Source organism: Hoplias malabaricus, chromosome 5 (genome assembly GCF_029633855.1).
Source record: "Hoplias malabaricus isolate fHopMal1 chromosome 5, fHopMal1.hap1, whole genome shotgun sequence".
Taxonomy (NCBI): Eukaryota; Metazoa; Chordata; class Actinopteri; order Characiformes; family Erythrinidae; genus Hoplias; species Hoplias malabaricus.
Window position 1 is genome coordinate 21294956 of NC_089804.1, and position 15978 is coordinate 21310933.

At 47.8% G+C, this 15978-nt stretch overlaps 1 protein-coding gene across 6 annotated transcripts in view; it reads left to right on the forward strand.

Moving 5' to 3' along the window:
* grip2b (glutamate receptor interacting protein 2b) overlaps window positions 1-14063 on the forward strand; it is a 187290-nt gene extending 173227 nt beyond the window's left edge. For all 6 annotated transcript variants that reach the window (XM_066672210.1, XM_066672213.1, XM_066672212.1 and 3 more), the window contains exons 17-25: window positions 2584-2728; window positions 3680-3819; window positions 4052-4237; window positions 4474-4627; window positions 5309-5426; window positions 8196-8423; window positions 8883-9029; window positions 12338-13029; window positions 13543-14063. In XM_066672210.1, coding sequence (XP_066528307.1) covers window positions 2584-2728; window positions 3680-3819; window positions 4052-4237; window positions 4474-4627; window positions 5309-5426; window positions 8196-8423; window positions 8883-9029; window positions 12338-12550 — 1331 coding nt within the window. In that variant the 3' untranslated portion in view covers window positions 12551-13029; window positions 13543-14063. The remainder of the gene's footprint in view (window positions 1-2583; window positions 2729-3679; window positions 3820-4051; window positions 4238-4473; window positions 4628-5308; window positions 5427-8195; window positions 8424-8882; window positions 9030-12337; window positions 13030-13542) is intronic.
* The last annotated feature ends 1915 nt before the right edge of the window (window positions 14064-15978 follow it).

Below are 15978 nucleotides of genomic sequence, written 5' to 3' on the forward strand. Positions count from 1 at the left end.
GACAGGAAACCATTGTGCTGTCATTGCATGTCCTCCTTTCCCCAGGCTTCATTTTGTAGCTTTGTCTTTACAGATGTTTCTAGCTGAATATTTGCATGGCTTTGGGGGGTCTTTTTTTTGGATACTCGAAGCACAGAGATATCTCTGCTTTAAATCCACTGCACACCACTGGATACTGAAGAACAGCCATCTGCAATATCAGACCCTACCACCAGGTGCTGACACAGCCCCACTCAGTGAAGATGAATCATTGCTCTTTCGCCTCTCTCCTGCCCAGTGCTTGGCTGTGCATCACATTTAAACAGTGATTTTATTGGTAATAGAGTTTAAGAGCTCTGAATATGGGTTAATTATATGTGCACCTTAATGAAGGGGTTGAGAATTCATAGCTGGACTTTGTTGCTATGCCACAGAAGCCTCACACAGTTTCCAGCACTAGTCATTTATACATTCATTCATTCATTTATTGTCTGTAAGCGCTTATCCAGTTCAGGGTTGCAGTGGGTCCTGAGCCTACCTGGAATCATTGGGCGCAAGGCAGGAATACACCCTGGATGGGGCGCTAGTTCACAGGGCAACACACACACACCTACGGACACTTTTTTAAGCAGCCAATCCACCTACCAACGTGTGTTTTTGAACTGTGGGAGGAAACCGGAGCACCCGGAGGAAACCCACGCAGACACAGAGAGAACACACCACACTCCTCACAGACAGTCACCCGGAGGAAACCCATGCAGACACAGAGAGAACACACCACACTCCTCACAGACAGTCACCCGGAGGAAACCCACGCAGACACAGGGAGAACACACCACACTCCTCACAGACAGTCACCCGGAGGAAACCCACGCAGACACAGGGAGAACACACCACACTCCTCACAGACAGTCACCCGGAGGAAACCCACGCAGACACAGGGAGAACACACCACACCCCCTCACAGACAGTCACCCGGAGGAAACCCACGCAGACACAGGGAGAACACACCACACTCCTCACAGACAGTCACCCGGAGAAAACCCACGCAGACACAGGGAGAACACACCACACTCCTCACAGACAGTCACCTGGAGGAAACCCACGCAGACACAGGGAGAACACACCACATTCCTCACAGACAGTCACCCGGAGGAAACCCACGCAGACACAGGGAGAACACACCACACTCCTCACAGACAGTCACCCGGAAGAAACCCGCACAGACACAGAGAGAACACACCACACTCCTCACAGACAGTCACCCGGAGCAGGACTCAAACCCACAACTTCCAGGTCCCTGGAGCTGTGTGACTGCGACACCTACCTGCTGGGCCACGGGGCCACGGTGCCACCCCATTTATAAATTGATGAGCAAAAGTCTGAGACCATGCATCATTAATTTAAACATATAATTACATTTCTTAAGAGATGTTTGCAGTTAATCAGGATTTTATTATAATATACACTATACGTATTGTTTCACTATTTTTATTTGTATTCTTTCTCATGTAACCAGTCACTGAACCAATCCTTCACTCAAAGAGACAAAAGCCTCACCGTGGGGTTCTTCAATCTGTTCTGAAATGTGTTTAGCCAGGGTTGGTTTAAATGCAGAATAAAATCGCATTACTGAAGCGCCCTGTTAATATGCATCATTTTCCACCCCACTGATGATCCAGGCCACGATGAGAATGTGGTTTAAATCATGACTAGTGTGAGAAGAAGATTTGAACTGGCTTCACCACACCTCTCACTCCTTTCAGCCTCCTGACCCTGTCTGGGGTCGTCTGTGGGAAGTTACGTTACACTTCTCGTTACAGGAGGGGAATTATTAGCTGACAGCTTGTCTGCAGTCTCCATCGTTTCTGGTTTCTGTGAGACATATATGATGTTGGTGAGGTAACACAAGGGTCTGCATTTTGGTTTCGATATCTATGGGATAAACTGGGTCAGAGTTTTCTGAGAAGAACAGAAGCCTGTGTAATCTGTTCGTCTTTTGATGCTGAAATTACAAGCAAAGTAAATGTTAGAAAGGCTTTAGATCACCTTCCCATGCATTTAAGAGATATTTGAGACACCAAACCATAGTACGTGAACTTAACAATATTGCTCTCTTACTTGATGCACTTAAAAGTTACTTATTTAACAAATTATTACTTTACTCCTGATGTAACAGCTGATAGAGGAGTCCCGGCATGTGCATGCTCAGTCTGCACAGAGTGAAATAAATCAGAGCAGATTCAGAGCTTCTCCGTTCTCGTTTTCTCTGTTTTTGCTCTGCTCTTACTTCTTACTTATGTGCTTTCACATAAACACAGGCCCAGCACTGTGATTGGTCAGACTCAGACGAGGGGCCAGGGCCATTCTAAAATCTCTGCAGTTGACGTCAGAAGCGAAGCAAAATCAGAATGGTTCGTTTTATCCCATGTTTTCTGAATTAGGCAGCGCATAGAAACCTGGCCGAGTGGTGGTGTTTCACAGTGTGTGGGCTGGTGGGCTCCAGATGAAGACAAGCTCAAAATCGTGATCAGTGTAATATCATTGGTTGACCACTGCTTTGAACAGACAGACCTAACCCTCTGACCCTCCCCCTCCCTGCAGATGAACAGGAGACGTCTGGTTCCATCATCTACACTGTGGAGCTGAAGCGATACGGCGGCCCACTGGGCATCACCATCTCCGGCACAGAGGAGCCCTTTGACCCCATCATCATCTCGGGCCTCACCAAGAGGGGTCTGGCTGAGAGGTGAGCGCAGGAGGTCAGACCTCTCGACTCCAGACCCCCAGGGCTAGGCACGCAGCCCCTCAGCTCAGCAGAGTGTTGCCTTTAAATCAAAGAGGGGCCTGTCCTTTGTGAAATGTGATTCTCACAGAGGATATGGGTTGTTTTTGGTCTTTAACTTTGATTACATTACAGACCAAGAGTGTAGAGGTTTACAGTAAGTTCATGCAGTAAATGTTCATTTAGAAAGTGAGAGGCATGAAGGACAATGACACGGTACACAGATGATATTCAGAGTTAAAAACATATAGAATATAAAGAATAAGGAGTCATAGGGCATTAATAAAAGTGTAACACATGAGCAGGACTTGAACAATAGACTATTATTTACAGAATTTTACAGGGATTTTTTGGTATTGTGTTGAAACAGAGGGGAGTTTGAGAATTGTTGTTTCTGCTGGAGTCACTGAGTGATTAAATTTAACTGCAATAAAGGTACAGTTGAGGTCAGAGCTCCAGCGGTCATCAGCTGAATTCAGTTTGAACTGCCACGCCATTTCTTTTTGGCACAGCGTTGTTCCCATTGTCACCTAAGGTCAGGGTAGGTTTTATAGCCTTTCTTATGGCCTCTATAAAATCCTTATAATGTGCCAAAAAGGCTATTTGCATTTTATATGAGAGGTTAGTAAACCCAGCAAGTGAAGGACATTTACTTGAATCGGCTGTTATTCCTGTTCGAGCAGGGAACGGAACCCTAGTCTGTGGTGTAGAGGGCAGCCGTGTTATCCACCAAACTAGCCGACCACACTAACCCATGTCAAGTGTTTCGTACCTGTGTTGATGCACTTCAAAAGTTTTCTACCTGCCGTATCAGTGTAAAGTTCGCAGGACAGGAACTGACCCCTGTCCACTGTCCAGAGACACACAGGAAATCAGATTTGTCCAACTCACATTTTGCTCCTCCTTTCTTCTCAGAACTGGGGCGATTCACGTCGGCGATCGAATCTTGGCCATCAACAACGTCAGCCTGAAAGGAAAACCCCTGAGCGAAGCCATCCACTTGCTGCAAATGGCTGGAGAGACGGTCACGCTCAAAATCAAGAAGCAGATCGACAGTACGTTTTGTCTACTGTGTTTTTACATCATTTTATTTTCAGGAGGATATCCAGCCAATAAGCACCAGTTATTCAGTTTTCAAAATGGAGAATAGGCCTAAGACGATGCTTTCTAGAATAATTAAAGTTTGCTTTGTGTTTTCCGTGTAACTCCCAGGATGTAACAGACCTGGTAACGTAAGGGGTTAAATTCAGCTGATAACGTTACACACACGTTTGACCGTTACTCTAGTGGCAGATGAGAAGAAGAAAGACAATGACCTGGAGAACGACCTGAGCGATAATGAAGACTCGGAGATGACCGACTCGCAGAAAACCAATAAGCTGTCGGAGATCTACTCCACCACCATCCCCAGTGTGGACTCGGCCATGGAGTCCTGGGATGGGTCCGGCATCGACGCTGGGTACGGTAGCCAAGGTGAGCCGAGGTGTTTACACAATACGAACCAACATGCATCATTGATTTTCCAGCTTGTCCTCTGAGGTCAGGATTAGGAGAGAGTTTGTCCACATTTTCAGCTTCTACTCATGGTTCTGGATCGTACCAAACCCCACTCCAACTCATCCCAACAGCTCCATCACTTTAGAAAACACAGTTTGACTGCTCCTTAGCTCAATACCTCCTACTCCTTTAATACTGCTCTGCTCTCACAGGAGCGTTCATCCACCAGGCAGCGGGCATCGCCTTACACCCACACGAGTGGCGCAGTGCCAAGCAGAGGAACAGCACCCCGCCTCCGGGCCGCCGCAAGAACTACCCCTTCAGCGACGGGGGTTTCAGCGAGGACGACTGGGATAAACCCGTTGGGTGAGAACCAGAACCAAACAAACGGGCTGCAGTTTAATAGCCACCTGTTGGTTACAGGAAGCTGACACAACCACACACTTAGATTTGGGCTTAAGACCTGAAGATACTGAAGCTTCACTGGGGTCTACATTGTGCCTCTCATGCTTCACATGGAAGGCTGCGTGTTGTTGTTTTTGTGTTGATGCCTTGAAACCTACTAGGAGTTGTAGACTGTAAAGGCCTTATGAATATTGTCCATTTTTCCACATGAACAACATATTTGCCAGTGGATTTTCTTTGGGATAAAGTCATCTTTTGGATGAGCAAACCAGGCAGAAATGTTAGTACGTCTCTATCGTTGTCTCACGAACTTTTACAGTGTCCCAGAATCCCAGCTAGAAAGAATGGAAAAGTACAGACTAAAAGCAGGAGGTTGTTTTTCCAAATCTTTTTTATGTAATATTTATGTTCTTCCTGTTTTTCCTCATTTTCCTGAACTGATATTCTCACATTCCCAGGCATATTCTTACATAAGGTAATTGCTGTAAAGGCCTCCAGTCTCCGTCCCTGTGTCCAGTCTGCCTTGTGGTCCTGGCGGCCACGCCGGTAATGGTGCCAGTGATGGTGCCAGGAAGCCTGTTGGCAGCGCAGCTTGGAGTATGCCAGGCCCTAACTGGTTCTGCTCCTCGTTTTCTGCCGCAGATACCCCAGCCAGTCTCATGCCGACAGCCTCCTGCTGGACCACGAGGACAGCTTCTGGTGCCAGGCCCTGGAGGACTTGGAGACCTGCGGCCAGTCTGAGCTTCTCCGCGAGATTGAGGTAAACATCGAAGAGGAATGTCCAATCACAGAGCGTTTACAAAAATAGTGTGTCCCACTAAGATGGGGAAGAGGATTCCTGGAAGCTTGGCACAGAGGTTCAAGGCTTGTCACGGACATGTCGTGGCCTGTTTATTTATGAGACTGTGGTTTTAAAAAGGCCCAGAATAACAGTGTAAGAAGTCCCCATTAAAAGTTGTATGATGTATGTGTTTGTTTTTAAAGTAATTAATTTCTTAAGGATCATGATTTTTTTTTCCATCCAAAGTGTTCCACTTTGATTTAAGACATTCCTGAAGTTATTAACCTTCACTGGAAATACACACAGTGTATAAACTAATCTTTATTATTAGATTTCTCTATAAACTTATTCAAAAGTGAAGATTTTAATTAGAGCCACATGGTGGCGCTGCAAGGGGTGTCACGGACACACAGCTCAGGGTCTTGGGGTCCTAGGTACAATGCCCCCCTCGGGTCACTGCCTGTGAAGAGTGTAATGTGTTCTCCCTATGTCTGTGTGGGTTTCCTCTGGGAGCTTTCCTCCCACAGTACAGTACACACATTGGTAGGTGGAGGGAGTGTGTGAAACTGTCCACAGGTGTGAGTGAGTGAGTGACTGGGTGAGTGTGTGAAACTGTCCACAGGTGTGTGAGTGAGTGACTGGGTGAGTGTGTGAAACTGTCCACAGGTGTGTGAGTGAGTGACTGGGTGAGTGTGTGAAACTGTCCACAGGTGTGTGAGTGAGTGATTGGGTGAGTGTGTGAGTGACTGGGTGAGTGTGTGAAATTGTCCACAGGTGTGTGTGAGTGACTGGGTGAGTGTGTGAGAGAGTGAGTGACTGGGTGAGTGTGTGAAACTGTCCACAGGTGTGTGTGAGTGACTGGGTGAGTGACTGGGTGAGTGTGTGAAACTGTCCACAGGTGTGCGAGTGAGTGACTGGGTGAGTGTGTGAGTGACTGGGTGAGTGTGTGAAACTGTCCACAGGTGTGTGTGAGTGACTGGGTGAGTGTGTGAAACTGTCCACAGGTGTGTGTGAGTGACTGGGTGAGTGTGTGAGAGAGTGAGTGACTGGGTGAGTGTGTGAGTGACTGGGTGAATGTGTGAAACTGTCCTCAGGTGTGTGTGAGTGACTGGGTGAGTGTGTGAGTGACTGGGTGAGAGTGTGAAACTGTCCACAGGTGTGTGTGAGTGACTGGGTGAATGTGTGAAACTGTCCACAGGTGTGTGAGTGAGTGACTGGGTGAGTGTGTGAAACTGTCCACAGGTGTGTGTGTGAGTGACTGGGTGAGTGTGTGAGTGACTGGGTGAATGTGTGAAACTGTCCTCAGGTGTGTGTGAGTGACTGGGTGAGTGTGTGAGTGACTGGGTGAATGTGTGAAACTGTCCACAGGTGTGTGTGAGTGACTGGGTGAATGTGTGAAACTGTCCACAGGTGTGTGTGAGAGAGTGAGTGACTGGGTGAGTGTGTGAAACTGTCCTCAGGTGTGTGTGAGTGACTAGGTGAATGTGAGTGAGTCACCTTCTGTCAGCAGTGTGTTCTTTCCAGAAGAAACTGAAGTTCTCAGAAGACTTTTGGAGTGAAGTAGAGAAGACAGACCTGAAAAATTCACCACTCGCTTTGATGAATTCACCTTCCCGTAGCTCCTGAGCTCTCTGGAGAAGCACAAAGCTGGAGAAATGAAACAGAAATTCCGATGAGTTCAGTGATCTGTGGAAAGGTTTTGATCTGCAGGAAGCTTATCTGGGTGCCCTTCTGCATCGTGTTTGGCCCAGAGCTGCAGAGTAGAGCAGAGTCAGATTGATTAACCTGGCCTTAATAAACTAGGAGTTAGAGGTCTCTTACCCCTGGGTGAAAGAATGATGTTCTGCGAAGCAGCTGTACATTTTCACGCACTAAAATTTAATATCTTGAGATATTGTACACAAGGGAAGGCCTGAATGTTTGTGCATCTCTGGTTGATGCATGTGCGTAGAGTTGAAATGTGTTGAGTGGAAAGACGAGGTTAAACACAGCAAAACAGACACGACGAGCGCGGAGAAATAAGAGCACTGAGTAAAAACGGAGAAGAAAGAGAACAGAGTGAAAACGGCTAAAAACCAGAGCACAGTGAGCACAACACTGGAAGAATAATACTCTCTCCCATGCACGTTCTTCTCCATCTTTGTTCCAAGAAGGATGAGAAATTTACCTCGGGATATAAATGACTTGATCACCAGCAGAGATGAAAACAGTCTGTGATGGATTGCAGCAGTGTCATTTGATCATCTATTGGTAATAACTAACACTGTGTTGTCCTTGGCAGAGGGAGCGCGGGATATAAAGCCCGTTTGATAAAAAAGCACATGGCTGAGCCAGAGAATCCCCCTCGCCGGCTCGTATTTACACAACACAGCTGGCGTAACTTTACTGCTTCTTACTGTAGGTGGGGCGTAGTTCAGATATCAGGTTTATTTTTCCCAGGGCCAGATACAGCTGTTATAGCTCAGTAGGAGCTGAAGGAACTTTGGGCTGAATAGCTATCGACCTGGACTTCTATGTTTCTCCACTCACTGTCCATTTTATCAGCTCTCTCGCTTCTCAAACGCTGAAGAATGTCATCTTCATAGCCTCCAGTGAACTGGGTTTTATTGGGTCAGATTAGATAATAGCTCAATCTATGCTTGGCGTCCAATCAGGGCACAGACAGAGGGCTCTATTGAAAAGTACTGACCTGATTCAGCTGTAATCAGCGCTTCTGATCACAGTGCCCCTTTGGCTCCTGTCCCTCAGGCCTCCATAATGACCGGCAGCGCTCTGAGTTTGGGGGTGGACGGCAGCAAGGCCCACAACGAGACGCTGCCCCAGCCCTCCGTCAGTCCTCTGCGGAGGAGTCCGCACCTGCACAACGAAGCCAAGAGCAAGAGCACACTGCGCATGTCTGAGAAGACCTGGGAGTCCCGCCGCATCAAGGAGGAGATGCAGGAAATCCTGTCCCCGACTCCACTGGAGCTGCACAAGGTCAGTGATCACTTGGTCGCCCACAAGTTGACGGAGAGTCTGATGCTTTCAGTGCACAAATCTGACCTGTACTCTCTGTACATCTCACCTACACGCACTTCCGTGTATCATTTTGTACTGGCATTGGTCAGAAAAGAAACGCCTCCTACACATCATGCCACACTAGCAGACTTGTGATTGGTCCATGTGTGGGTCAGTCAGATTTCTTTTCCTGCAGTAGTAGGCGGTTCTTGGCCAGTCACTCCTCAAAGAGTCCGGCAATTCCTTAACATTCACACTGTAGGTACATCGCAGTTTTTTTTGGTGCGTCTCGTCTGAAACGAGTCACAGGGTTTGATCACGCCGGTATGACCCATGACTCCTGAGGGTTAACGAGGGGTTAATACTGTGTTTATGACTCTTAATTTTCTCAGTAGGTTTCCTTCACATGTCACACACCTCACCCCCCTCCCCCCTCAGGTGACAGTGATAAAGGATCCAGAGAGAGACGACTTCGGCTTCAGTGTGTCAGACGGCTTTTTGGAGAAGGGTGTGTATGTGAACATGATCCGGCCGGAGGGTCCTGCTGACCGAGCTGGACTTAAACCATACGACAGGATTTTACAGGTACCCACTGCACAGATCACTCACATCGCTCTCACAACTGCAGCTCCAGGGGCCTGGGGTTGAGGGTTAGAACCCGGCCTTGGGTCACCGTCTGTGAGGAGTGTGGTGTGTTCTCTCTGTGTCTGCGTGGGTTTCCTCTGGGTGACTGTCTGTGAGGAGTGTGGTGTGTTCTCTCTGTGTCTGCGTGGGTTTCCTCTGGGTGACTGTCTGTGAGGAGTGTGGTGTGTTCTCTCTGTGTCTGCGTGGGTTTCCTCTGGGTGACTGTCTGTGAGGAGTGTGGTATGTTCTCCCTGTGTCTGCGTGGGTTTCCTCTGGGTGACTGTCTGTGAGGAGTGTGGTGTGTTCTCTCTGTGTCTGCGTGGGTTTCCTCTGGGTGACTGTCTGTGAGGAGTGTGGTGTGTTCTCTCTGTGTCTGCGTGGGTTTCCTCTGGGTGACTGTCTGTGAGGAGTGTGGTGTGTTCTCTCTGTGTCTGTGTGGGTTTCCTCCGGGTGACTGTCTGTGAGGAGTGTGGTGTGTTCTCTCTGTGTCTGCGTGGGTTTCCTCTGGGTGACTGTCTGTGAGGAGTGTGGTGTGTTCTCTCTGTGTCTGCGTGGGTTTCCTCTGGGTGACTGTCTGTGAGGAGTGTGGTGTGTTCTCTCTGTGTCTGCGTGGGTTTCCTCTGGGTGACTGTCTGTGAGGAGTGTGGTGTGTTCTCTCGGTGTCTGTGTGGGTTTCCTCCGGGTGACTGTCTGTGAGGAGTGTGGTGTGTTCTCTCTGTGTCTGCGTGGGTTTCCTCCGGGTGACTGTCTGTGAGGAGTGTGGTGTGTTCTCTCTGTGTCTCAGTGGGTTTCCTCTGGGAGCTCCGCTTTCCCCCCACAGTCCAAACACACATGTAGGTACGTGGAGTGACTGGGCCCCAGAGAACGAGACAGGATCAGGTCACTGGGGACGGGGTTCAATAACTCCGTAGTGTCTTTACAGAACTTACAGATTGCATCTGGTTTCGATGCATTTGTTCTCACACGTCATAAAAGAGGAACTCAACCCAAAGCTGCTGCACATCAAGCCATAACGACGTTTAATAAAGTCCAGTTATTGAAGTTAGCAAAAGAGCTATAAATACCCAACATTAAAATCACATCCAGCGGCCAGACGTCCCACCAGAACTCAGATATTTGTGGATTTTTTGTTTCCTGTGGTTTTATAGTCTTTGCAGAAGAGACCGCAGGCAGACGCTGGCAGCACTGGCTTATTGTTAATGTCAGACTTATTTAACGTCCAGGAGCCGTGGAGCTCCCTGTTTACTTCATCGATTCCTGTGATTTATGTTAACTATTTATTCCTGCTATTTCAAATCAAAATCTGACTTACTCAATTTCACCCTCGGCCCAAAAACAATCCATCAGCCAGGACATGTTTGATGTGTGAATTTACTTTTTTAGTTCGTCACTGCAGCTTTGAGGCTAATGTAGAGAAATGGTAACGTGAGCAGATACGGTTTTATTGTGCATCTTCACGCTTGAAATAACTTATTTTTTGGGATTGCAGGATTTGTACATTCATTATCTGTAACTGATTATCCAATTCAGGGTCACGGTGGGTCCAGAGCCTACCTGGAATCATTGGGCGCAAGTCGCCAATCCACCTACCAACGTGTGTTTTTGGACTGTGAGAGGAAACCGGAGCACCCGGAGGAAACCCACGCAGACACAGGGAGAACACACCACACTCCTCACAGACAGTCACCCGGAGGAAACCCATGCGGACTCAGAGAGAACACACCACACTCCTCACAGACAGTCACCCGGAGGAAACCCATGCGGACACAGAGAGAACACACCACACTCCTCACAGACAGTCACCCGGAGGAAACCCACGCAGACACAGAGAGAACACACCACACTCCTCACAGACAGTCACCCGGAGCGGGAATCGAACCCACAACCTCCAGGTCCCTGGAGCTGTGTGACTGCGACACTACCTGCTGCGCCACCGTGCCGATTTGTACAATGTGTTCCAAATATAGTTCACCCTTCCTGGATGTACACATGAATCTGACACCTACCCAGTATGAAAAATCAGACTTAACCCTGAACATAACCTTAATCCTAATATAATCATGACCTTACACTAACCTCTTACCATAATCCAGACATAATGTTTTATTAGCATTGAAAACACACACACACACATATATACACTACTGGACTGCCATCCAAACACCCAGCTGTTGTTTGTAAGGTGTCTTGCTCAAGGGGACCCAGCGGTGGATGTTGAGGGAGGAGACAGTGCTGTTCTTTCACTCCCCGTGCAATGTTTTTCCTGCCAGTACGAAGGATCAAACCTGAGACCCGTACTCGTCACACCGTACTCCCTATGTAGTGCACTACACAAATCAGGACATCACTGAATGTAGACCTTAATGGAGCAATATATATTTCTAATACAACATAATACATATTTATTCATATGTGGGAATCTGAAATCAAGTAGCTTCATGTACACTGTATTTTAATGATTTATTACTTCACTGTAGAGGGAATTAGGAGGTATTTGTGTTTCAGCCAGAGACGTTGTACGCTGTGCGACGTCAGCATTTACGAAGATACCCGTTTTCCTTCGTCCACACGAGACAACAGTGAACAGCGTTTTCAAAAGGCTCCACTCAGTGACCTACAACTGCTTTTTCTTGTGGATGGGAGGCCAAACATTTGTAAAAATAAACAGATCCATGTGGACGGGGCCTAACCTCTTTACCATGACCCTAACCCATTCCTCCTGCCCCCAACCCCTAACCTGACCCTGCGCTTTTATAAATAGAAGTGCTACAAAGGGTCATTTCATCAATGCCACAGAAGAACCACGTTTTGTTTGTTTAAGAAAAGTGTGAGTGTGAGGAACATTTTAAAGGGTTAAAAATCCATCTCTTTGTCTGTGTTTTTTTTTACCCATTTAAACTTTTCAACAAAAATGGTTCTTAATGGAACCCAAAGTGGTTCTTGTTCGGCGTCACTTAAAGAACCTTTGGTAGCACCTTTATTTTTAAAAGTGTAAATTCAAAAGGTTAGAAGCAGTACGACGTTCCCTTGTGTGACGTTCTCCCGTTGCAGTTTACAGTAATGTGTCTGAGGTTCTTCTACATCACAGATTTAATGTGGATTTAGCACAACAGCGCCACCAGTGGATGGACAGGAGTTCACAGGATCATAAAAAGACTGAATCCTGCACGGGTTTGGTTTGAAGAAAGGCTTTAAGCCCCTCCTCCCTGTGTTAACGTTGGGATTCAATTGTTTATGCTGTGATTTCTTGTGTTTATTACTATGCCCAGGTCAATCACGTCCGGACGCGGGACTTCGACTGCTGCTTGGCTGTGCCTCTCATCACCGAAGCTGGGGATAAACTGGAGCTGGTCATTAGCAGGAACCCCTTAACTCAGTCCGATGCCGGTCAGACAGGTTTGGGTCAGCCTCTGGACTGTCACCCCCTCTCGGCTCCTCTCGCACACAACCGCGAACACACCACCAGCACCATGGACCTGTGACCGTGCCCCAGCCTGAGACGGAGCTGAGAGACAGTTCGAACACAACATCGCCGTCAGTGGACCAGCGGCGTCTCGGACCCCGGACTCTACACACGGCTACTGTTACACACAATGATTCAAGCCAGTGTTTTCACAGGAACAAAGCCTAAGGACCACAGGACTGAGGAACTCGCCCCATTCCCGAGCTCCTGTTTTTACCCCAAACTCATCCAGAAACAAAAGAGAGAATGGTCCTGGATCAAGACCCTGTTTCGTTTCTTCGTTGTGAATAGTGTGGACTTTCCTTTACATTTTTCTGTGATGTCCAGCCCCTCGTCTTTAAGGACAGAGGAGTCGGTCATCGTTCATGTTTTCTTTAAAGTGTGTATTTTTCCACTCTGCCTCCAACGGCTGACTGACCGTCAGAAGGACACACTGTTCGCAACCCTGGCAGTGCCCAGCTTCAACCCGAACCTAAACCCAGCCCTGAGCAGCGCACAGTCAGTGTCTCTCCATCCCCTTTCTCTCTCTCTCTCTCTCTCTCTCTCTCTCTCTCTCTCACAGTCTCTCTCTCACTCACTCACTCACTCACTCCCTCTCTACCTCTCTCACTCTCTCTCTTTCTTTCTACCTCTCTCACTCTCTCTCTCACTCACTCCCTCTCTCTACCACTCTCTCTATCTCTCTCTACCACTTTCTGTCTCTCTATCTCTCTCTCTCTCTCCATCTTTCCTATTGTCTCTCTGTAGCTCCAGTTTTTTTCTCTCATTATTTCTTTCTCAGACTCTCTCTCCTCTCCTTTTCTCCTTTTCTCTCTTTGTATTTTTCTCTCTCTTTCCGACTTTCTACTCATTTCCCTTTTTCACCTCCTCCTCTCTTTCTCATACTTTCTGTGTTTTGCTCTTGAGCCCTTCACTTTTATTTTCTCTGACTCATTCTTTGATTCATTCTCTTATTTGCTTGTGCTCTCTCTCTCTCTCTCTCTCTCTCTCTCTCTCTCTCTGGACTAAAAGGTGGCTGGGAACAATACACAGAAGGCAACCTGCTGCTTTCCAGGGCTCAGCCTGAGACTCAAAGTAACAAAGGTGCTGTTTGATTCCTACGGACTTCAGAGGCTTCTGCTGTTGATCCGAGGCGGTGGAGTTCCTGCTCCTTCATGTGACAGAGCTGGTGCCAGAGTGTTTGCACAAGTAAACTTTCGTTTCTCACAGCTCTGGCCTCACACACTTCCTCTCCCGCGCTGTGAGAAACTACTGGCCGCGAGCGCGAGGAACAGACACGACGTCAGCTTCTGTGTTGTTTGTTTTGTTTGTTTCTAGAACCCTCAGCCATGCAGACGTACCGTAGGAGAAAAAGAAAATGACACACAAACAAGCGCAAAAAATCTGGTCTTGGGTGTGAGGCTGGAATTCTTGGGCCTATTCCCCTCTTTCCCAGCGCTCTGATGTGTCTCCATCTCCACCCTCTGCATCTGGCAGCAGCTGTCATCCAGAGTGACTTCCTAATTATGTTAGAGATGTGGGCGAATGTAGGCTGTCCACCTGCTAAAGGGGGGTGGGGGGGGGGGGGCGTGGAGCCCTGTCAGAGCTGCCTGTCTGAACAAGGCCTTACAGGGAGTGGTGCTTTTCCACTGTGTGGGTCCTACTTGACTCAGCTGGACTCTACTCAGCTTTATTTCCGTTTACATCCAGTAAATTTGGTCCTGGTCCCAGAAGCAGGTTCTTGTTTAGTTGCTGTTTGTGTACCGTGGCGTGTAAACCATTAGTTTTTATCCAACTCACGACCGCAGCTCGTAAAATTACGCCGTGGTCTTTTGAAGAGGTTCAAACGCTCCTTGGATCGGTGCCCGACGAAAGAATCCAGCGAGAGCTGGACGCTGCAACAAGGAAAGAACAAACTCTACTGATCTGTCTGAACTGATGATGGAGCTGTGTTCAGTCCCAAACAACTCGGCAAGGACCAAAGAGGGACTAGAGCCGAGAGGAGTCCAGGAGTGTAGGTACCATGCAGTGGACAAGCATCAATACTGTGGTGCCCCCTCCCCAGTCCGCTGTGTGAAGGGCAGTGTTGTTGTCCACCACGCTATCACAACCCCCTACTTCAGCATCTGCCCTGTTTGTCCTGTGTAACAGGGACCTGGAGGGTACATTCCATCCCTCCTCATGGCCACTGTCCTGGACATTTGGCTGTTACAGCTTGCCAAATATTGTGGATGTTTCCATCCCGTTTTTGGATCTCACCTTCCTGAATAGCTCTCCTGTGTCCACCAGACCCTCGCCTCACATTTTGTCCTTCTGCGGGTCCAGCTCCTGCAGAGGTCAGCACTCAGAGGACATTGAGACTATAAGCAAACGCTCAGTTTGGTCTTTGTTTACTAAAATGTATAAGAGCACGTAATAAAAGAAATTGAGACACAGTGTCGGCACCTCTTTAACTCTGAGGTGGACCAGTACATAAAGGACACACTGGAGCAGCTGCACATGAACCTAAGGGCCCCGTACCCAATGCCGTGTTCCGTCCATCCAACAAAAGCGAGGCCCGTAATCCTCCGTAAGACTCTCAGTTTTACTGTGTCGCCCCATGCCAGTTCAGGCTCATGAATGTGTCTCAGAGAAAAGAAAAAGATGGACAGACGCCAGGCGTGTGTGTCACCGCTGACCAGAACACAGCTCCATCATGGTTTTTCAGGGAGATTGATGCTTCCCCTTCGCTCGTATTCTCAAACCCTACCGTGGCTCCTGACCACAGCTCCAAATCATATGTTTGGGCCCTTAAATCTAGTCCCGTCCACGCCAGAGCGCTCTTTCACTCTGTAATTATCTGCGAAGGAATCATTAGGTGGAACCAGTTCCTCACCCTGCGCCCTCAGCCTCTGTTGGAAAGCACAAGCGCTCTTTGTTCCCGGAGTCTTTCGCCGAATTTGCACCAAAACAATCGCCGGCTCTGTTCAGGGAGCGAGAGTCGTCCCAAAGCTTAACCCCTCTGTGTTTCATTTGCTCTGTTTTCTCCATCCTCTGTTCGCTCCGCTTCGGTTCGCTCTGTCGTGTTTAAGGACATGGGTTCACATTCAAGGCTGTGTTCAGACACTTTTCTCTCTTATCATTACCATGACAGTGTTCCATGTAAGTATTGAGTGTGCCATCTTTACCCCCCCCCCACACACACACACACACACACACACGCACACACACACACACAAATATAAAAATAAAAGGCTCCAAATTTTTATATCCGCAATATTCAAGCCCAAGATGGGCTCTGAGAGTTTTACAAGAAGCTTTATAAAGCTGTAATCGTGTTCATCCCTATGCATTTTGGACTCTGGATTAATGTATGCATTGATATTGTGTATTTTTAAAGTGTGTAATATTAAAGGTCTATTCTCTGTATAGTATTTTTATATGACCCTCTCCCCACTCTTCCCCTGAGTGCAATCCAAGTAAAGAGAA